The sequence below is a fragment of the Melanostigma gelatinosum genome (assembly GCF_949748355.1).
Source record: "Melanostigma gelatinosum genome assembly, chromosome: 10".
NCBI lineage: Eukaryota > Metazoa > Chordata > Actinopteri > Perciformes > Zoarcidae > Melanostigma > Melanostigma gelatinosum.
The window spans coordinates 26,132,261-26,154,758 of NC_136643.1; the positions used below are offsets into that span (position 1 = coordinate 26,132,261).

The window sequence follows — 22,498 nt, forward strand, 5'->3', positions numbered from 1 at the left end:
TTATTGTTGTATATTATATCATATTATAATGAATGACTATATTGAACTCAAACGATAGGTAAATTGATGAATTGCAAAAGGCCAGAAATTCTCAGATTCCAGCTTTTTAAGTGGAAATATTTGATGGTTTTCTTCTATGATACATCGATTTCTTTCAGACTAAAAAAACTCCTAAAAAAAATTATATATGAGTTTTGTTTCCTAGACATATGAAGAAATAAAGAGAAACAGGTGTGTGTGTGTGTGTATGTATGTTTTTGAACAAAAACCAGTGCTATCCATACAACAGCATGAGGGCAGTTTATTTAATTACAATTGTAAAATGACAGTGCACACACATTTCTAATCGATGCATCATTCTCTCACAGGCAGTATTCAAATTTAAAATTGTTGCTTCAGAGTTTTGAATCAATAAAAGCCACTCTGTATGGCAGAGAAGAGCAGAAGTCTCCTTGTTGATCCAGAATCACTGAACACAATGAACTCTGGCCTTTGAACTGAAAAGAAAACTAGAGATTTTCAACAAATATTTAATGACAAGATACAAGAATATGTCATTAAAAGGTATATTAATCCTGTATTAGCTGGCATCATACAGGTGAATTCATCCGATTAAAAAGGAACTGCTGTACATCTGAATGAAAGTAGCAAGTAAAAGACAAATGCAGCGCAGTAGTGCTTTCTGATATTTCTCTCATGGGGAATCTTTAATGAAACTCAAATCGAATACAGTGAAGCTGAAAATGTGGACACCGGGGGGGGGGGGGGGGGGGGCTTTTAAATTGCTGTTTCATTAAACCTTTAATAATAATTTAAAATGGAGGAAATGGATCTTTTTCATCAGATGTTGGAGGGCTGTGAAAGAAGAAATGAATGGAATGCACTAAAAGTGAAACTTGAAATGAAGGTTTCCGTCCGATTACTTTGACTGTATTTACATAAGGAAGCCCTCAATATAAGTCACTCACTAAAATATATCTCACATGAAGTCCTGCCAAACATGCCCAACATGCCAAACAACGAACATGCTGGCATGACCACCCCTGTGACTCCTAGTCCCGGAAGTGTTCCTTCCTTATATTTATTAATAGCTTTATTGAAACAACTAAATCATACAAACTCGTCACAATTGTACACAACGCTCAGAATCAGAACCCATCAGATGGGTGATAAACGCTACATCTGTCAGCAGACTTCTAGGTCTAAATGACCTCTCATTCCTGAGGTTTGGAGCATCCAAATCTGTTAGCATCTGCATGATTTTTATACATTCTGTCTTCATATGGTTCATGACAGAAAGGGGGCACATGGTAGCTACTGTATGAACCCCCGAAGAGAACACCACAACACCATCCATCCATGTCACTTCAAAAACAAAACGCGTAAAACTGGATTTGGGAAAAGGCTTCCACAGGACTCTTTTTTTTAACGCAAAGAAACTCGAGGAGCATTAAAGATGCGTTGCACTCTTCTTCTATCTGCTCCGCGACGCGTGCAAACATGTTCTGTGCTGATCAGAAAGGAGATTGAATGTCTTAGTTTCATCGACTGTAAAGACCGTCGATACAACACAGACTCACGGGAGTTTGTGAAATAGTCACGAAATGTAATCCATTGGTTTTGTTTACAGGGACATAAATTATACGGTTGTTTTTGTGTCCATCGGAACGACATTACGTTCAAAACGAAAGTTAGGTTTAGGCAACAAAACATTGAACAGTTAGGTTGAGACAAAAGAACCACGAAAAATTAGGTTGAGGCAACAAAACCAACAGTTAGCTTGAGGCAACAAACCAACAGTTAGCTTGAGGCAACAAACCAACAGTTAGCTTGAGGCAACAAAACATTGAACAGTTAGCTTGAGGCAACAAACCAACAGTTAGCTTGAGGCAACAAAACATTGAACAGTTAGCTTGAGGCAACAAACCAACAGTTAGCTTTAGGCAACAAAACATTGAACAGTTAGCTTGAGGCAACAAACCAACAGTTAGCTTGAGGCAACAAAACATTGAACAGTTAGGTTGAGGCAACAAACCAACAGTTAGCTTGAGGCAACAAACCAACATTTAGCTTGAGGCAACAAAACATTGAACAGTTAGGTTGAGGCAACAAACCAACAGTTAGCTTTAGGCAACAAAACCACGAATAAGCATCCTAATTGACTTTCCATTGGCATAATTTGCATCCTAAGCGACAAAAAAATAATTGACAATTCATGTCCCTGAACGCAAAATCAATAGATTCCATTTTGTGACTCTTTCTTAATCTGCAGTGATACTGGGCTGGCTGAGCACGTGGCTCTGGCTGGAGGCCGGTATGGCGGCCTGTCATCACAGTCCTACCTGCCTGCTACTGTAACAGCTGAGAGGCTCCAGAAGAGCCAACGTCGCACACTATCACCTGCTAGTGAACTTCACTCACAAGCCACATCATGGGGCAGATCAGGTCCAGCAACTATTCTGCTCTTGTGCTACTTCCAGTCCATAATATTTAGGTTCAAATGCTCATTTGGCAGAAGGCCAAATGGAAAACGAGGTACTGCACATCGCCACGAGGTTGTTAAAGTCCAGATGAGTGTAGTAGTTTTGTTACAGCGAGAATGCCTCAAACTCTTCTGTCCCCGGTTGTTGGTTTGAGAAAGACTAGCAGGCCGACGGCTCAGTGCCGGTGCCGGGAGTCCTGGCTGAAGCCGCCCGGGGACCCCCGGTTGCGATGAGGCTTGTAGGAATCCTGGTAGGGGTCCTGGTAGTCCTCCTCCACCAGAGGCGAGTGGTCCCGGCTGTGCTGTGAGCCCGAGGACAGGCGGTTGCGGTTTTTCCGAGCCTGCTCGTTGTGGTAGTTCTCATCGGCGGGCATCAGGCTGTGGCGCTCAACGGGGGAAAGGTCTGTCGTTGTGTGGTTGCTGTTGCGGTTTCTTTGGGCCTGTTTGAGAGAAAACACTCATTTGGTAAACAGTTTAGCAGCAATATACACAGAAGCTGCATGATTCATGATGTTAAACATGATACAACGTTGGCAAAAGGTTTTCTAAGGTATTGCAGAAATGAGATGGAATGTCTTCGTTTGATTGAATGTAAACACCGTTAAAACACAACAGGGTCATTGCATTTCATGAAAGTCACGAAATGCAATCTATTGGTTTCGTTTACAGGGGACACGAATTGGCCATTGTTAGTGTCCCTCAGGACAACCTTTGTTTCGGGGCGACATTACTTTAAAACAAAAGATAGACTTAGGCAACAAAACATCATGGACAGGTGACCTGAATGGCAGCAGGGTACGGGGAGAGAGCGGTGGAGCCCAGGTTGCGTCCCAGCAGCGGGTTGAGAGGCGTGCTCAGTGACGTGTGGGTAGCACGCCAGTAAGCCTCCAGGTACTCTGCCAGGTGTTCACAGGCGTCTTCCAGCTGGTTCTCATCCAGAATAATATCAAACATCTCCTGTGGTGGGAAAGGAAGAGAGCAATGAGAAGCTTCATGACTGCTGGAAAAAATGAAGCAGCTGCTGCGTTGTTTTAGTTTAAAAGTTTGAAGTTCACTCACAGAAGGGCACTGTGATAGTTTCTCTGCGGCAACAAGCTGCACATTCAAGTGTTTGCTTTGAGATTTCCCTCTTGATTTGACCAGCCTCTGGAGGACCTGTGGTAAGCACATTAAAACAGTAGAAAAACACAAGGAAATATCTTCAATTATGGATTAAACAACGGCTACCACGTCTAAAAGTCATGCTCCAGTCATGCCCGAGATACTTGGAGTCCCTTGCTCGGGGCAGTGACTGACTCCCAACCCAGAGGACCATTGAGCGGACAACTCAGCCCTGCATCCTGCTGCAAAGAACGCTGTTCCATTGTTGATTCAAAGTGTATCAACATTGAAAGCGTCACCAATTTGGACGCAATTAAAAGTGTCAAAAATAAATATTAAAGATTGTTGCTCTAGCGACATCATCAGGTCAAATCTCATCACACATTTGACAAAGCAGTCCCTCGGTTCCAGCAATACATCCGCCAAGTGTGCAAGACAAATAACAGGTCTATCCATGATTCAAATAATGAGAGTAGTAGTAGCACTGACAATAGCAGAATACAAATAAAAACATGCTGACAAATAATAATAGCAGCTATAATAGAATAATTAACTTATGCATTATGCCAAAAACACACCGATACCGATACAGCGTCCTGCTAAAGGGCAACACCTGCAGAATCAGCACAGCTTTACGGATGTCTATCCGGGATCGAAGCCTTAAATCTCACCTTCGACGAGGACACTTTAACGTGGACGATAATGGGCGCTAACGAGGTCTTGATGAGCTGTGCTGGATGGTTAATTGTGTCTGCGTCCAACACGACCAGCTGCAGAGACCTGGCCAGCTCAAAGATCCTCTCTATTTCACTCTGGACCTCCGCTGCAAGAAGACACAACGACATGCAGCAGAACAGCTGTGAACAAGACGGAGGATGAACGGCAGAACCGTAAAAAACACTCTCGACACCTACAAGACATGCACATGATTGAGGGGGAAGAGTTGCTGCAGCTTTACCCAGGCTGGAGCGGGTGTTGGATCTCTCAATGATGGCCCTCTTACTGGGGTTGTTTAGTACTGACCTCTTGGCCAACGATATGTCAGCTGTTACCCGTGTGATGGAGATCCTGCAACAACACATAGAACACACGCGTCACACAGAACACAGAGCGTGAGGAGGTTCATGACCGGTAACCACGGGGGGGGGGGGGGGGGGGGGGGTCACCTTCCGTCAAACCGGTGCTTCAGGAAGTCAAACAGAGCCTTCTGCATCATATCCGTCACCTGCAGCCAGGAATCAGGGAGGAGGAGGAGGACATGAGAGGAAAGAGAGAAGAACATTAAAGACAAAGTGTCGGGCATGTTACAAGCAAACACAAGAGGCTTCAACATCCTCGCACTACTGCACATGGACTCTTGGTGTTATTCACATTGGGCGAATGCAGGGTCCACCCTGTCCAGGTCTGACATCTACAGACAGCTCACAGCCACACATACGGCCAATTTAGAGTCATCAATGTGGTTGGACTGTGGGAGGGAACCGGAGAACCCGGAGAGAACCCACGCCGACACGGGGAGAACATACAAACTCCACACAGAAGACATCGCATCTATCCCGGGAATCGAACCCGGCCCCTCTTGCTCCTCTTCTATTTTGTACTTTACTTTATCTTTGATGCCGAGTTCCTTTCTAGCCTAGCGTTAGCTTTAAACGTCATACGAGTGGAGTTCATCAGTGAAGATTATCTGGACGAACGAAACCTGGAAGGTTCATGAACGACTGTTTGACTCGAATGGAAGAATCCTATTGGCTGTTGAGGAGGAACCAGTGATGATGACTTCCTGTTGGACTACAGAAATAACTTTAACTCTGCAGAACATTTGTGGTGTTGCTACTTCTACAGCAAAGGATCTGAATACTTCTTCCACTGCAACTGCGGACACAGAATCTTGTATTTCATGAGCTTTATTAAATTGTAGAAATAATATTAATAAACCGAGAAAGAAAAGCATTCTAAGGTGATTAAGAGCTGGAATCTCTGCGTCTCGGTCCTCCGTGCTGCTCACATTATTCTGTTTCTAGTTTCAAACCGAGCTCCGCTCATTCAGGCTGATGCAGTTTACCCAGAAGGTTGTTACCACGGCAACACCAGTATTGGGAGACTGTGATTCCATGACAACCGACTCAGCTTCCTCCTCCTCTTCTGTTAACCCCCCCGCTCCCAAACATCCAGTGACAGTCGCTTTAATGTCGCTCAGGCAGCGTTAGCAGGAGTTATCATTGGAGTCGTTTTGTCTTTTATTTAACGAGGAATAAAGTTTCTCTTCTGTTAGCGAGTAAAACGTTTCATATCTACGACAAAACACAAGAACAGACACAAAGCCAGAGGCTCAAAGAACAAAGGCAGCTGTTCAAACATCGACAGTCATGTGATCGTCCCTCACAGGACAGAGAGAGGACGCTCTGACTAACCGGCGAGCTGACCGGCACACAAATCAGACAATATTATATAAAACAGAAGGAATTCAATCACAGGAATAATATAAAACACAGAGCTGCTTGATGTGAGCTGCTGGAGCTGCAGTGCGTCTTCACCTCGTAACCTTTCAGGGACGGTCCCACCAGGACCACCGGCCTCATGGAGGGAACCACGTCATACGGAGGAACGTGCTCCGCCTGCACACACACACACACACACACACACACACACACACACACACACACACACACAGTCAAGGATTAATATGCATGAGTGTCTCTGTAAACAGGCAGCCTGCCTATCATTATCAGATGAGCTGGCGTTATGTTTCTGTCAATCAGCAGCTGGACTAATGTAGAGAATGTTAACGATGACTCGTTCATTCATCTTATTGATGTTTGCAGTCTACGTATAACTTACAAAGAACACAAATGTGAGTCAAAGCCATTGCTTCGAGTTGAAGAGGTAAAGCTGTCGACTCTTTACTTGTTTTATTGTTTGAAACTTCTTTTCTTTGTGTCGGTCGTCTTCAGCTCATGGATGTTGATGTTGATACTCACCACTTTCTGTTTCTGCTTCCCTGAAAAATAAATGAAAGATCAGGTGAGGAAGTGGAAATCCATCCGACGTTCTGAAGCATCACAACAACACAGACGCTGAATGGATACAGACACAAACATGTCAGCTCTATAGATCTATTCTAGAGAGACTCTGACCTGCAGAGTTTGGGTTCGGCTTGAATGTCCCCGACACCACGTCTCCCAGACTGGAGGAGGAGTTCCCGCTGGACTTACTGCTGCGAGGACGGCAGCCAATAGAAGGAGAGAAGAGTTAAACATCATTCTTTCTCTCAGCAGTGTAGCTGAGGAAAGACGATGGCACTCTGCGTCTCTAGGCCTCGTGGCTGAAACACATCACGCCATCTGATGGAAACGTTCTGGGTTGGCCCAGACCCTGAAGCACCCCTGAGAGGCCGGACCGCACAGCTCGGCGTTCCTCCTCCTGACTTCCTCTCCTGCTCAACTGACAAGTTCATTTGACTCTGTAAACCCTCGACTCTCTTTCTCCCTCCTTTCATCTCTGCAGTATCTGCTGCTGAATCCTCCCCATCTCACCCGTGGAAGCGTCCTCTCTTCTGCTCCTGCTGGAGTCGGATGTTTTCCAGCTTCAGAGGACTCGGGATGAAGCCGATGTCGCTGCCTTCTTTCACCAGACGGCCGATCCACCAGTCGTTGTTGTACTTCTGTAGTCGGAGAGGATAAAAGAAACAATCTCTCATTAAAAACACGTGAATTTATTTGGGATTAGATTCACAATCACATCCAGTAAACTCATTTTATCAATCAACATCATCTTAAGACACAAACTTGGGTTTGCAATCTCTAAAAGCTTCATTAAAACATGCACTTCTCACATAAGATATCTTTCATTTTAGAGAAGTGAAGCTTTTAAGCCAACACGGAGGAGAAGTGCTACAAACAGTGCTCAGTACTTCTGATTTACTGATTTATTCAGATCAGATTTTCTTTGTTTGGCTGTTCACGTTATTTTCTAAATGAGGCCGATATCTTATGATAAAAGTGATTCATGAAGCAGGATGGAGAGGACTGGATCCTGCACACAGAGCCACAGGTTGAGCATCACTCAGCTGGACCTCTTTGATGTGGAGGAAGTCTTTGGCATCAAAGGAGACGGCCGTGCCGGCCACCGGGACGTCCTCGTCCAGAGCGCCGCAGTAGCTCACGTTGGTCCTCACGGCAAACGCCACCGCTTTAGTCTGCAAGACGGCAGAAGAAGACGAGCGTCACAGCAGTGAGGAGGCAACGTGGAAATGTAACAGAGAGCTCAGCTCACAGGAGACGTTACATCAGGACGCTGGCAGAGTCTCCCTCTTCTTTGTTTTAGACATTTCTTCTATTTAAATAAGCTCAGTTTGTCATTTACGAGCCCGGTTTGTGACAGCAGTCAGTGAGACTGAGTCTGGTTTCTTTTCTTTGAGTTTCATACTCAGTACTGTGCTGTAGATGTTAGTGAATGAATACAAGCTGACCTTTGCCCTCTCGAGCTGGACGGTGGCCTGCTGCTCCCTCTCCTGCTGGCCGCCCTCCTTCTCCTCCTCCAGGGAAACATCCGAGTCCGACGGTCGGCTTGTGTAGGAATCAGCTGAGCCCTGAAGGACACAGAGGACGGAAACGTTACCGGGTAATAACCGGGTAATAACCGGTTATTACCGGTTATTACCGGTTATAACAAATGCTGTTATCATTATTGTTACTTCAGTAAAAAGACTTTATTCAGGTTACGGTCCATGAAAGGACGTCACGTTGGAGCTCCTCCCCGCGTCACTGACTTCGGTTATTTCGAGCTGAACAGCTTCTCTTTAAATCACTCACGTGGACGAAACATGAAGCTACGTTTGTCCTTTTGATAAGTTCTATTCATAAAACACATTTACATTTGAAACAGTGCAAATAGATGCAGGAGGTAAACGAGAGAGAGAGCGAGCTCATGAATGAGTCACATGATCTCCATGTGGAATCAAAGAGTGACAGATTAAAGATGATGAACCGACTGGGAGGCGACGATCACGACACATTTTATTTGTGGAGACTCAGGAAGCCCTGCCTCGTGTGTTACCATGGTAACCGATGTGGACGGGGACCCCCGAAGAAAAACACCTTGAAAGCTTCAGTTACACAACCAGGAGGTAACCTCCGGTTCTGAAGAGTGAAGTCAGTGCTTCAAGTGTTAAAGCTGAGTGGCTGTATAGAAGTCTCATAGACTTCTATACAACCAGAGGAGTCGCCCCCTGGTGGACACTAGAGAGAATGCAGCTTTAACACGTGAAGCTTTGACTTCTCTTAAAGAACCGGCGGTTGCCACTTGGGACACACAGATTAAACGCAACTATGTGACTGTGCAACAGACAGAGCTGCAGACGTTGAATTGATTATTTAAAGAAACATCTGATGGGTCCAACAAACACACGACGTCCCAGCGTGTCCCATGCTCATGTCCTTTTGTTGGCTAAACTTGACTACGTTTATTTTTTAAGACTGTATTCATGTAACGACCAGAAAGACACGTGTTGCTGGACTTTTGTAGCAAAACCCACGAAAAATGAAGAAGAACTTTTCGTCTTTTAAGTCCAACCATGAGGTTTTTCTAAACTAGCTAAGTGCTTTTATTGGAGTGAACACGGCATTGCTTTGGTTTTGTAAGGTGATAGATACAAAAGTACATGAAAATAGATTTCATTTTGTGACTATTTCACAAGCTGCTGTGAGACTGTTGGTATTCACATCAAACCAACATTTATCGGCTTGAACAGGAAAACACTGTAACAATGTGGCCAAGTGTGAGACGTGATGCAACGCTGCACACGTCCCAGTGAAACGGCCGTGAATATTCATGACTTCTTCACTTTCATGTCCTGCAATCAGAGCGGGTCAGTGATGACACACAATATCACGGTGTTCACCTCCGAGCCTCGAATACATACGAGCTCCTACATGAGCAGTCAAACATCCTTCTGCCAGTCCAACCTCAGCGTATGGAAGCACAAGCTGCAGGAACAAAGCTATGAGTCACATATGTTCCGTCATCGTCCATTTCCCCGAGAATCTCTTCTTCCTTCACGACCTCTCCCATTGCTTTCACTCCTCCACGGTGCACTCGCACACAGCAGCTGCACATGTGAACACGGCGGCGTGGTGTTGACGGTGCAGCGTCTTCTCTGTGCAGAACACTGGAGCGATATCACGTTACTGCGTGTTCACCGACACACAGCAACAGCTCTCATCTGCAGCTCCACAATAAAGGCTCAGTCGGACTCCATGAAGGAGCAGGTCTCATGAGACACTGATGATAGGAGTCAGGATACATTCTACAGACCAAGAAAGCATCTTTGTTTGATCAAGACTCCTGTAGAAATCATAATATGATCATAATTTGATGTTGTTCATTGAAAATAAGAATAATTATTGAAACACAAAGTGGAAGTTTTAGTTTTCATTGAGGAAAATACAATTCGGTTCACTAACAAACCCAAACACCACCAAAAGACAATCCTGGAGCAACCAGAGCAGCTGCGTCATCATCATGAAGTTAAACACGAACCTTTAGTCACATGAAAGATGATGCACATCATGTACACTCAACATAATATATCAGAATATAGAGGCGGCATGTCGGGTCAGACGTCTAATATGTCGACGTATCCTCAAATTCTGTCCTGTTCATCATTTCCTCTTCCTCTTCCTCTTCCTCAACCATCTCGTCCACTTACGATCCTCGACCTCGTTCAGGTTTGCGTGACGGTATCTCAGCTGTTTACGTGTCACAGTGAAAGACTCAGAGGTCCGAATGCGTCCTTGAGACGGTGACATACAAATGAAGTTTGTAAAATGGGAGCATTCACTTTAAAAGAACACATGAAGAAGAAGAAGACCTTCACTGTTGTATGGCTGCATGGCTCCAGTGAGAATCAATCATTTCATGAAATAAATGTCAAAAGGTGCAACAGAGGATTTGTTGTTGCAGTAAGTCAGTGAATCACTCTGAGGATTGATCTCTGCTAATGATCCACTCGGAGCCGTGCGAGTCTCTTCTGGATGTTCACTGCTTCATCACCAAGCACATCTAGAAGAGGACTGAGAGACCACAGACCGCCGTGCACCAGCAGCTGCTTCATGTTTTCTGGTTCATAGAGGATCAGGACTACACTGAGACTGGTTCATAGAGGATCAGGACTACACTGAGACTGGTTCACAGAGGATCAGGACTACACTGATACTGGTTCATAGAGGATCAGGACTACACTGAGACTGGTTCACAGAGGATCAGGACTACACTGATACTGGTTCATAGAGGATCAGGACTACACTGAGACTGGTTCATATAGAGGATCAGGACTACACTGAGACTGGTTCATAGAGGATCAGGACTACACTGAGCCTGGTTCATAGAGGATCAGGACTACACTGAGACTGGTTCATAGAGGATCAGGACTACTCTGAGACTGGTTCATAGAGGATCAGGACTACACTGAGACTGGTTCATAGAGGATCAGGACTACACTGAGACTGGTTCATATAGAGGATCAGGACTACACTGAGACTGGTTCATAGAGGATCAGGACTACACTGAGACTGGTTCACATAGAGGATCAGGACTACACTGAGACTGGTTCATAGAGGATCAGGACTACACTGAGACTGGTTCATAGAGGATCAGGACTACACTGAGACTGGTTCACATAGAGGATCAGGACTACACTGAGACTGGTTCATAGAGGATCAGGACTACACTGAGACTGGTTCATAGAGGATCAGGACTACACTGAGACTGGTTCATAGAGGATCAAGACTACACTGAGACTGGTTCATAGAGGACCAGGACTACACTGAGACTGGTTCATAGAGGATCAGGACTACACTGAGACTGGTTCATAGAGGATCAAGACTACACTGAGACTGGTTCATAGAGGATCAGGACTACACTGAGACTGGTTCATAGAGGATCAAGACTACACTGAGACTGGTTCATAGAGGACCAGGACTACACTGAGACTGGTTCATAGAGGATCAGGACTACACTGAGACTGGTTCATAGAGGATCAAGACTACACTGAGACTGGTTCATAGAGGATCAGGACTACACTGAGACTGGTTCAGGACCAGATAAAGGTTCTTCACAGTCACTTGTGTTGATGTGTGATGTCTCACGTCGTATTGCTGCGGTTTCTTGTGTTAACATCAGACTGATTCCCTTAAAGAAGTAAAACGGTGCAACTTGTCGATTTCATTTATTCTAATCACACAAACATGTCGTCATCTCTTTACTGGAAAAGACAAAGTGTTCAGAGCACGAGGCACTTTGAAGAATTCCCAAAATTGCTATCACGAGCACAGACACAAGCAACGAGTCTGCCAAGTCTCTGTCTCGTGTCTGTACCACACACACGCACGCACGCACGCACGCACGCACGCACGCACGCACGCACGCTCGCTCGCTCGCACGCACGCACGCACGCACGCACGCACGCACGCACGCACGCACGCACGCACGCACGCACGCACGCACGCACGCACGCACGCACGCACGCACGCACGCACGCACGCACGCACGCACGCACGCACGCACGCACGCACGCACACACACACACACACACACACACACACACACACACACACACACACACACACACACACACACACACACACACACACACACACACACACACACACACACACACACACACACACACACACACACACACACACACACACTCACAGCGAGTTGTTTGTGAGCTTATTATCTCAGAGTGTCAGGCGGTCCTGAGTCCATCATGCAACACTCGAGTCTTATCTGTTCAGACGGCAGAGCTCGGTCTCCGTCCGTCTTCCTGCACTGACCTCTGACCTCCGCCTCTATCGGTCCCGCGCTAACAGGCTAACAGGCTAACAGCATTCTTCATCATATCCACCATCAACAAGCAGTGAGGTACTCAGATTACTTTGATGTTTTTCAAATAGCAATCTGTTACAAGAACATCGCAGGGAGGTAAACGTGTGGCAGCTGAATCAGAAGCAGCTGAATCAGCACAACGAGCAGGCGGTGAAGAGAAGTGTGGTTGAATAGAAGTCTATAGAAAATGACTCTACTTCTCTCTTGATTTATTACCTCAGTAAACATTGTAAACATGAGTTTATGTCTCAATCTCTAGTTTCAAGTCTTCTTCAATACAGCATGATGTTCATTTAGTACATTATGGTCCATTTAGAGTCACACAGACCATAAAGCAGGGGATGCTTTAGGGCGGGGCTACACAGTGATTGACAGGTCTCTAACTTTAACCCTTTCATGGTGTGTTTTCACATCACAAAAGTTAATTCTAAAATGTTTTATTCAGCATTCAGTTCCTTAGCTCTGCCCATGGCGTCACATTGAGTTGCAAAAAAACAAGATGGCGACAACCAAAACCAAAAACAGAAACACGAACGGCCAAAGACCCGAACTGGAGGCTTTAAACGTCCACTTCTTGTGTACAGGCTGTGGTGGCGATGCTGCAGCTTGTAGTTTGGCTCAAGATGTCACTCTGAGACGAACTCCATCTGCTGCATCATTTAAAACAAACAACTTTACGTTCACGGTCAGAGTGACAAACAATGAGGCGTAGTTTCACACTCGAGAGGTCTTTGCGTCTGCCGGCGTGTCTCCTGAGACAAAGGTCTGACTCCCGACTACCACGAGATAAAGACAAGTGCTGATAGCAAAGAGTCCCGAAGACTTCTTCTGAAGTGCTGCCAACACGGCACACAGCAGCCTGGACTCAATGGAAGCCATGACAGTGAGCACACAAGACCCACACACAGTTCTCCAGCCTCGTTATGTATTCAACAAAGGGCAATATCACATCCAGCAGCACCACTGCTGCTGCACCACCAGGGACACGCAGACACACTGGAGGAAGTGATGTTGTGCATTTACAGTCTGTCAGGAGTGAACATGTCTGACTTGCAAACCTGGAAGAAAAGGAGTCTGTTAAAGCCTTTGATTCTGGACACGCCTTCAGCTCCTCAGATGAAACACGCTGAAACAGCGTTGACAGAACGAGACCAGAGAGATGAAACTCTCCGAGACGTAACAGTCACATGTCTTTAGCTGGAGGCAGACGCTCCCTCGTGTTACCCGGGCTGCGTGAAGCCCTTCTTTAAACTCAGAGGCCGTCAGGATGTCAGGTGGAGTTACACAAAGGTCTCCACAGATCCCGGCTGAGTGGGACTCCCTCTCCCCTCCCGCCAGCAGCAGCTCACACATTTACTGCCTTTGTCAGCATTTATCCGCCACATTTCTATCGGATGCTCGTCGATAACTACGTGAAAGGCCGGTGTGTCTCTGAGCGTCGTCAAGAGGCTGTGCATCTCTACTTAATGACGAGGGAATGTGGCTTTCTCTCTGCATGCATCCTCTTCGTGGCACATCAGTTTCGATCCAGATGTGCGATCGTGCCGCAACACCTCGATGGAATGTGATGAGAGGGAGAGTCATGCAAAAACACCCAGAATGCTCAGCTTAACCAGCATCGTGCACACTGAAGATGGTGAAGAAAAACTGTTTCAGAGCTGCAGACCAGAGGAGGACTGTCATCTAGCTGGAAGGGATAGCAACCCCCCCCCCCCCAAACACACACACACACACACACACACACACACACACACACACACACACACACACACAGCCTCTCCTAACTCCCCCGAGGAGCGTGCACGCTCATCCCACTCATTCGCTGTGTGTTCATGAAGAAGATCAACGAGCCACGACACAGACAGCAGAGCATGTTTGGTTCTTTGGTTGCTTTTTTCACTCCACTCACCGCCTCCGAGTCTTCAAATCCATGCTGGTACAAGTTATCGTACATGGAGGAGTGCGAGTGACTGATCAACCTGTTCCAGAGAGGATGGGTGGCGAGGAGTGACGGAGCCCACCAGCCGTCTCTTTCTCCACATGAAGGCAGAGAGCTTCAGAGCAGCCCCACCGCACCACAGCAGCGATTAACAAACGGAAATAATAAAACAAGGTGCGGCTTCCTGGCGCCGAGTTGGATGTTATTGCCCCCGAGCCGAGCGAGTGTTGGATCCCATGACCGTGAGGCAGCGCGTTGTCCCCAGAGGCAGAGAGCAGACCTGGCAGTTTCATCTGCCTTCCAAGCTTCACATCACACGAGCCAATCCCGTCCTCCTCCAGCGCTGGCTGCTGATGGAGGCGGGATGCAGCCTGCCGATTGGCCAGCGGAGGCTCCGCTGTGTGAGCGAGGAAGAGGAAGAGAGAGGAGGTGTGTGTGTGAGGGTGTGTGTGGGTGTTCAGTGCATGAGGTAATCTCATAACACAAACAACAAGCCGCAAAGACATGTGATGTACACACTGCACAGCTGAGTCAACATGGCTTCAGTCTGTAAACGGCATCAAGAGGAGAAGAGGTCACATCCTGAGGTTCTGACACAAAGTCACAGAACGATGGAGGAATGATCTCAGTGTGATTTCCATTCATCAGAAGATCTGTTTCTTTTCATGGTATGGAACCTGGCCATGGATCTTATTACTAAACATCTCCATAAATGTGCCTTAAATGAAAGATTGTGATTTTCTTAAAGGGGATAGTAGAACTCATCTCTAGAATATATGCAGAGACATTTAGATTCTTCTTCAGCGGAAGATTTGAGTGAACCCTCGAGTTTAGGATTGTTTTATCAAAGTGAGGAGTGAAGCTCCACACTCCAGATGAAAGAGATGAACAACAGCTTCAAACAACCCGTTGAGATGTGAAGAGAAACAATATGACAGGACTTCATCAAAAGCTAAATATTCGAATCAAACCAAAATTGTAAAAGCTGTCTGGATGTAAATGAATAATTAGCATTATATTTATTAATTCCCTGCATGCACATGTCTTATTTCTACAATTCAAGCAACGCAACTCATGCTCAGGAACAGGAAATAAATCTAAATATATCAAAATTAATTCTACTCGTTCAGCTGCTTCTTTGACAAAGTGGAACAACAGCGCCCTCTCCTGACAAGCTGTGTTACAGCACACGACTCTTCATCAACCCTGATGACTCGTCATCATCACCGCCACAGCTTCAACAGCTTCAACACATCTGGAGATACGAGGTTTTCACTGGACGGAAAGAACAAAGTGACTTTTGTTTCCTCATTATTCAAATGAGAAGAAAGAGTTTTAAGAGCAACACGTTCCACTCTGCGATCTCAAACTAATGTATTTCAAGTAAAAATGAATTTGTTATGAGAATGATGTTAATCTAAGACCTTTTATGAGCAAACCAAAAGCTTTCTTTGTGAATGGAGTCTTTCCTGCTCTTGAGAGGAATCTTGTGGGTGTGATTGACAGGTCTCTCCTCCTCAGTCCAAATATGGTCACTTCCTGTTCACTGGTTGCACAAAAACCAGACAATGACCAAAATGCCGAACTCACGGCTTTAAAAACATCGGTCCACAAACCAACGAGTGACATGAAGCCGATACGTCTTCTGACCAGTCTGTGGTTTCTCAGCAGAGCAGAAACCTTCAAGTCATTCACGATGAAGCTGAGCATGTGACCACATGAGAGGGATGAGCAGCTCCTTCATCTTCACCTGTCAGACAGCAGGCTGAACATTTAGGGATGTCAGAGTTTAATGCATTGTGATTTTAGAAATGAGATTTCATTCCTGAGGAAGCCATCCCGCTCTTTAGTGCACAGCTGCATGACACAACAAAGACTCATTTACTGCTCAGCCTCGGCCCGCTGGAACATTTAGCAGCCTCAGCAGAATTCAGTAGGATTCCTATACGCTGACCTGCAAAAAGCAATGCAGTATAATTCATATAGAACCGTCGTGATACATTTGTGTGTAATCCATGCAATCGTGCACAGATGACTCGAAGCAGAGACAACGGCCGTGTGTGAAAGACATCCAGGTGGATCTAACAACACGGGACTGTCACTCAGGAGACCGCTGTTCATGTCCCGTGTGAAACCAGAAGTCAACGTTGACTTATTTGTTCCCAGGCGGCAACCTTTGCTTGGTTGGAAAAAGCATGGTTATGCTTTTTCTGTTATTTATACAGCCTCCCAACCTGCAGAGACCCGACCTTCATCCAGCTCCTCGTCTGCTGGACCTACGACATCCACAGGTACTTCATGTTAACGTTCATTGTATGCCAACCCATGAAAATCTGATCATTGTCTTTAATTCAAAGTTATTTTTTATTTATTTAAATAGGTCACACTCCTGAAGAGATGGAGCAGACAGTTTGGGAGTGTGGCCGGTGCCAGGAACCTGACCCTCCAGAGAGCTCGGAGGGATTGGTGTCGTGGGTCCAGTGTGACAGCTGCCACACATGGTATCACACCATGCTAAAGCTAACTGTAATAATTACAACAATATTTCGTTTGAAAGGTACGAAGTTTAACTTCAGTTTAACACCATTAAATCAACTGAAAACATTACACGATCATTTTTATCAACATTGTAAGTGAATTGTATTGAAACATTAGCTAAAAACTATCCGGTTTGGGGTATAACTCCGTTAGGTTTAGTCAACAAAACCACCAACAGTTAAGTTTAGACAACAAAACCACCAACAGTTAGGTTTCGACAACAAAACCACAAACAGTTAGGTTGAGACAACAAAACCACCAACAGTTAGGTTTAGACAACAAAACCACCAGTTAAGTTTAGACAACAAAACCACCAACAGTTAGGTTTAGACAACAAAACCACCAGTTAAGTTTAGACAACAAAACCACCAACAGTTAAGTTTAGACAACAAAACCACCAACAGTTAGGTTTAGACAACAAAACCACCAACAGTTAGGTTTCGACAACAAAACCACAAACAGTTAGGTTGAGACAACAAAACCACCAACAGTTAGGTTTAGACAACAAAACCACCAGTTAAGTTTAGACAACAAAACCACCAACAGTTAGGTTTAGACAACAAAACCACCAGTTAAGTTTAGACAACAAAACCACCAACAGTTAAGTTTAGATAACAAAACCACCAACAGTTAGGTTGAGACAACACAAACACCAACAGTTAGGTTTAGACAACAAAACCACCAACAGTTAGGTTTACACAACAAAACCACCAACAGTTAGGTTTAGACAACAAAACCACCAGTTAAGTTCAGACAACAAAACCACCAACAGTTAGGTTGAGACAACACAACCACCAGTTAAGTTCAGACAACAAAACCACCAACAGTTAGGTTGAGACAACACAACCACCAACAGTTAAGTTTAGACAACAAAACCACCAACAGTTAGGTTTACACAACAAAACCACCAACAGTTAGGTTTAGACAACAAAACCACCAACAGTTAGGTTGAGACAACACAACCACCAACAGTTAAGTTTAGACAACAAAACCACCAACAGTTAGGTTTCGACAACAAAACCACAAACCGTTAGGTTGAGACAACACAACCACCAACAGTTAAGTTTAGACAACAAAACCAGCAACAGTTAGGTTTCGACAACAAAACCACAAACAGTTAGGTTGAGACAACACAACCACCAACAGTTAAGTTTAGACAACACAACCACCAACAGTTAGGTTGGGACAACACAACCACCAACAGTTAAGTTTAGACAACACAACCACCAACAGTTAGGTTTAGACAACAAAACCAGCAACAGTTAGGTTTAGGCAACAAAACCACCAACAGTTAGGTTGAGGCAACAAAACCACCAACTACCAAGGAGCTGATGTGTTCAGGTGTCCTCACCTGTCGGAGGATGAAGCTGGTGGAGGTGGTGCTGCCGTCGGACCTCTTCAGCCGGCTGCGTCTGGAGTACGTCCCTCTGTTGGCCTGAAGAGGACGAAACACACACTAATAAACTGCTGCTGTTGTCGTTGTGTCCTCCCTCTACCACCTCTAACCTCGAACCAGCATCTCAGCCCGGCCTCCTTCAGCTCGTTATGGGATATTTTACTGCTTCATTACACCAAAACTCCATAATGCAGTTCTTCTGCATGAGCGTTGCTATGGCGGCACCAACGCTCGCTGTGATTGACCCACTTCTCTTTTTCTGGTACGTTTTGTTTTTAGCGCTTGAGGAACAAATGAGGTGACCTTTGACCTGAGAGGCAGGAGGAGGGCGGACTGTGATAAATGAGGCTTCACGTCCTCCTGTGACTCCGGAGAGCATCTGGAGTCTGAGTGATGCTTACAACACAACACAAACACACACTGCTGCTACTTGGAGCTGCATTTATTTACGACATTCAGACGTTTAAATGTTCTGCTCTTTATTTCCTGCACGATATGCATCCTCAGGTTTACAAAACTCAAAGATATTCCGTTAACTAAACCGTCTCAACTCAAGTTCCAACATACTCGCTTCTTCCGGCGCTTTCGACTGCATCACATGGTCTTCATCACATGGTCTTCATCTGCAGGTTGAATTTGCTCAGTTGCCGAGACGTACATTCCAACTTGTTGCTGTATCACGTTAAGGTGCGTTCACGCGGCGTGAACGCGACATTAGACGGTAAAACAAACAGCATATAATCACATTCGATAAACTGGGTCAACGTAATATTCAGAATTCATCAATCAGGGTTATTTATTCTCGTGCCAAACTACATTGTATTAAGTTATGTTGTTCCTTTTTTTAACCTGTTATCAGCTTTGGATGTTTGTTTGTTGAAGTTGTTTTGTTTTTGTGTTTTTTTCTCGTAATCTGTACAATGACAATATTTCTAATTATGTATTTTAACATACTTCTACGACTGTACAATTGTTTTAAATTTTGACATAAGCAGCCAATCACAATCCAGCCTCTGACTATAGATTGCTGAACATGATCTACTTGACTTAAGAATGTACATTACTGAGTGTTTATTTCATAAGATATATGTTTCAGCTTCGTCTCTGAGGTTGTTTTATTTTCTGTTATTGCTTTTTATTGTATTTCATTTCTTCCTCATTAGTTTCATGATCTATGTGACATAATGTGGGATTGAAAGTATTCGAGCGACTCTTTCTATTGAGCGGGAGTTGAACCGATAAGTGAATGAGAAGAAAATCAATCAGCAACTCTCTGATAATGAAGGAATCTTTATTTTAACGTCAGCTATTTGCTGCTTCCTGTTTCTCAGTAATTGTGATGTGCATTTACATTATTATATTAGATTGTATTTTATTTACTATTTCACAGACTAGAGAGGATGATTGTCAGATTCATTCATAATGAAGATAATTGAGTTGCAGCCTTGTATGATGTATAAACTCCCTTTAATAGTTCTTATTATATCACCAGTCCAGAAGCTCAGGGATCTGTCTGCATACATTTTGAAACAGACGAGGAACAAATGACAGCGACGTTCAGTATCAACAACAAGTGATGCAAATCGATTTCTATTGACTTGGACTTCCTCGTGCATCACGAGAGGAGATCCATCAGACAACACTTAATAATTAAGAAGCTAATCTCATTTCCTTCTGAATGAATCAGATCCTCACCATCGTACTGCAGGACCTGCGTCTGACTAACGACGCCTCGGGGCTCATTAGCAATGATGAGAAATGAAGCTCCAGTTAAACAGAGAGCAGAATGATGAGTTCAGTCCCACTGTGTGCTACGGAAGCCCATTAAGGCCACAGTGAGGAAAAAGAGATGAAGTAGTATCTCAAAACTATGACTTAGTGTCTCAAATAATGAGTTAGTATCTCGAATAATGAGTTAATATCTCAAAACTATAACTCAGTGTCTCAAATGAGTTAATATCTCAAAATAATGAGTTAGTATCTCAAAACTATAACTTAGTGTCTCAAATAATGAGTTAATATCTCAAAATAATGAGTTAGTATCTCAAAATAATGAGTTAGTATCTCAAATAATGAGTTAATATCTCAAAACTATGAGTTAATATCTCAAAATAATGAGTTAGTGTCTCAAATAATGAGTTAATATCTCAAAACTATAACTTAGCGTCTCAAATAATGAGTTAGTATCTCAAAACTATGACTTAGTGTCTCAAATAATGAGTTAGTATCTCAAATAATTTGTTAATATCTCAAAACTATAATTTAGTGTCTCAAATAATGAGTTAGTGTCTCAGATAATGAGTTAATATCTCAAAATAATGAGTTAATATCTCAAAAATAATGAGTTAGTATCTCAAAACTAAAGATATTGACTCATTATTTGAGATATTAAGTCATTATTTGAGATATTTACTCATTATTTGAGATATTGTGTCATTATTTGAGATATTGAGTCACTTTTTTCATCACAGTGCAGAAACGAGCTTCCATAATGTCCATTTCTTAATTTCCCTGGTTGTTTTAGTGAGGCCTATTGATCTCTAACAACACTAGTTTTTCCGATCAATACTATTTGTGCACATTTGTGTGTACTACTCGCATATCTTCTGTTGTAATATGCATTCAACTGACTGACGACCCTCGTGGTGATTTTTATCTGCAGGATGTCCCCCTCTTACCTGGAACACGGGCTTCTGCGTCCCGTCTGCGATCCCGTGTCGGGTGTAGATGTGCCGGGACATCTCAGACAGTTCATCGGTCCACGGGGCAGGCTGCCTCTCGGTGCCGCTCCACTGGAACTGCTGCTCCGCTGGAGCACAGTGGACCGCCGGCTCCAGCTCGACTCCGCTTCACGAGAGATAGAAAGAAGAAGAAGGAGAAGAGAAGAAGAGAGAGAAGAGGAGAAGAGAGAGAAGAGAAGAAGAGAGAGAAGAGAGAGAAGAGAAGAAGAGAAGAGAGAGAAGAGGAGAAGAGAAGAAGAGGAGGAGAGAGAGAAGAGAAGAAGAGAGAGAAGAGGAGAAGAGAGAGAAGAGGAGGAGAGAGAGAAGAGGAGGAGAGAGAGAAGAGGAGGATGCGTCTCTGTCTGCGGCAGCATCGGGTCTGAAGCTCCGTTCATCGGTCAGTGAGACCACGGATACTGCCCCCCCCCCCCCCCCCCCCCATCACACTGGGCTTCAGCGGTGCTGCGTTCAGGGACAACGCAAACATTTCAGCAACAACAAAAAATAAATCAATGAAGGCTATTTCCTCAAGAAGAATCGATTTGATTCAATCATTTAGTTGGAGTTTGTTGACACCGGTTACAAACACCAACACATCCACAGTTACTGTACATTATGTTTTATAGTTTAAATAACCAGTTAACATAAATATCACTGTCACTATAAATACAAGCACGCTGTACATATACACTATAATATGTACACCCTTTTGTAAAAGTCTGTTTCCTTATTTGTATTTAATTATTTAATTTACATATATTTATTTTATTCTATTTTACTGGTATATATATATATATATATATATATATATATATATATATACACACACACATATACATATATATACACATATACAGTATATTATTCATTTATTTTTCCTACTTACAATATAATTATATTAACTATAAAACATTTCATATATATATATATAAATATATATACACAATATATATACACACTAATGTGCAGTCCCGTTCAAATAAACCAATAAATAAAAATAAATATATATAAATATATAAACGTTCAGCGAAATAAATCCTCATTTTTAGCTGTGACTCTATTTCCATTTAAAACATTGAGGACAAAACAAACATTTTGTATCTGATCACGTATTTGGCAGATAAAGCTAACGTTGCATCTGCTGAAGTTGGACTTTACGAGGAGCATTTGAACGCAGCGTATACACGACCAGCATGACTTGGCATTTGGATTCAGAGTTCAGCCAAATTCAGTCTCTTTATTGAGTAATATAAAAACAACCCTGATAAAAAAAATCGAAAAGAAACTAATACTACGCCACGATAAATATAAATACTGTAGGCTATATGAAGGAATATAAATAAAAGATGACTTAAATATAATGTAGATTTAAATAATTCAAGCAAAACACGTTGTTTTTCCAAACATTTTCCATAGTGTTAATCATATGTAGA

General features: G+C 43.8%; 1 protein-coding gene across 2 annotated transcripts; it reads right to left on the reverse strand.

Annotated features, from left to right (window-relative positions):
• Positions 1 to 300: 300 nt before the first annotated feature.
• cacnb4a (calcium channel, voltage-dependent, beta 4a subunit) lies at positions 301 to 21,090 on the reverse strand. 2 transcript variants are annotated; one of them, XM_079277442.1, is made up of 14 exons: positions 21,024 to 21,090; positions 18,301 to 18,384; positions 8,055 to 8,174; positions 7,659 to 7,781; positions 7,120 to 7,247; positions 6,721 to 6,800; positions 6,565 to 6,584; positions 6,121 to 6,201; positions 4,750 to 4,808; positions 4,542 to 4,651; positions 4,255 to 4,406; positions 3,542 to 3,637; positions 3,263 to 3,439; positions 301 to 2,922 (listed from the first exon to the last, which is right to left on the reverse strand). In XM_079277442.1, the coding sequence occupies exons 1-14, from the start codon at positions 21,084 to 21,086 to the stop codon at positions 2,659 to 2,661; spliced, it is 1,557 nt and encodes a 518-aa protein (XP_079133568.1). In that variant the 5' UTR covers positions 21,087 to 21,090; the 3' UTR covers positions 301 to 2,658. The 2 variants fall into 2 exon arrangements, with proteins under 2 accessions (XP_079133568.1, XP_079133569.1); XM_079277443.1 differs by lacking the exons at positions 18,301 to 18,384; positions 21,024 to 21,090 and adding an exon at positions 14,382 to 14,549.
• Positions 21,091 to 22,498: the final 1,408 nt, after the last annotated feature.

Bases quoted from the DNA above. Each gene is read 5' to 3' on its own strand.
- cacnb4a (XM_079277442.1), bottom strand. From the start codon at position 21,086: ATGTCCCGGCACATCTACACCCGACACGGGATCGCAGACGGGACGCAG. The intron at 4,652-4,749 runs GTGACCCCCCCC...GTGTTGTTGCAG, and splicing joins AAGCACCGGTTTGACGGAAG to GATCTCCATCACACGGGTAA. The intron at 3,440-3,541 runs GTGAGTGAACTT...TTCCCACCACAG, and splicing joins AACTATCACAGTGCCCTTCT to GAGATGTTTGATATTATTCT.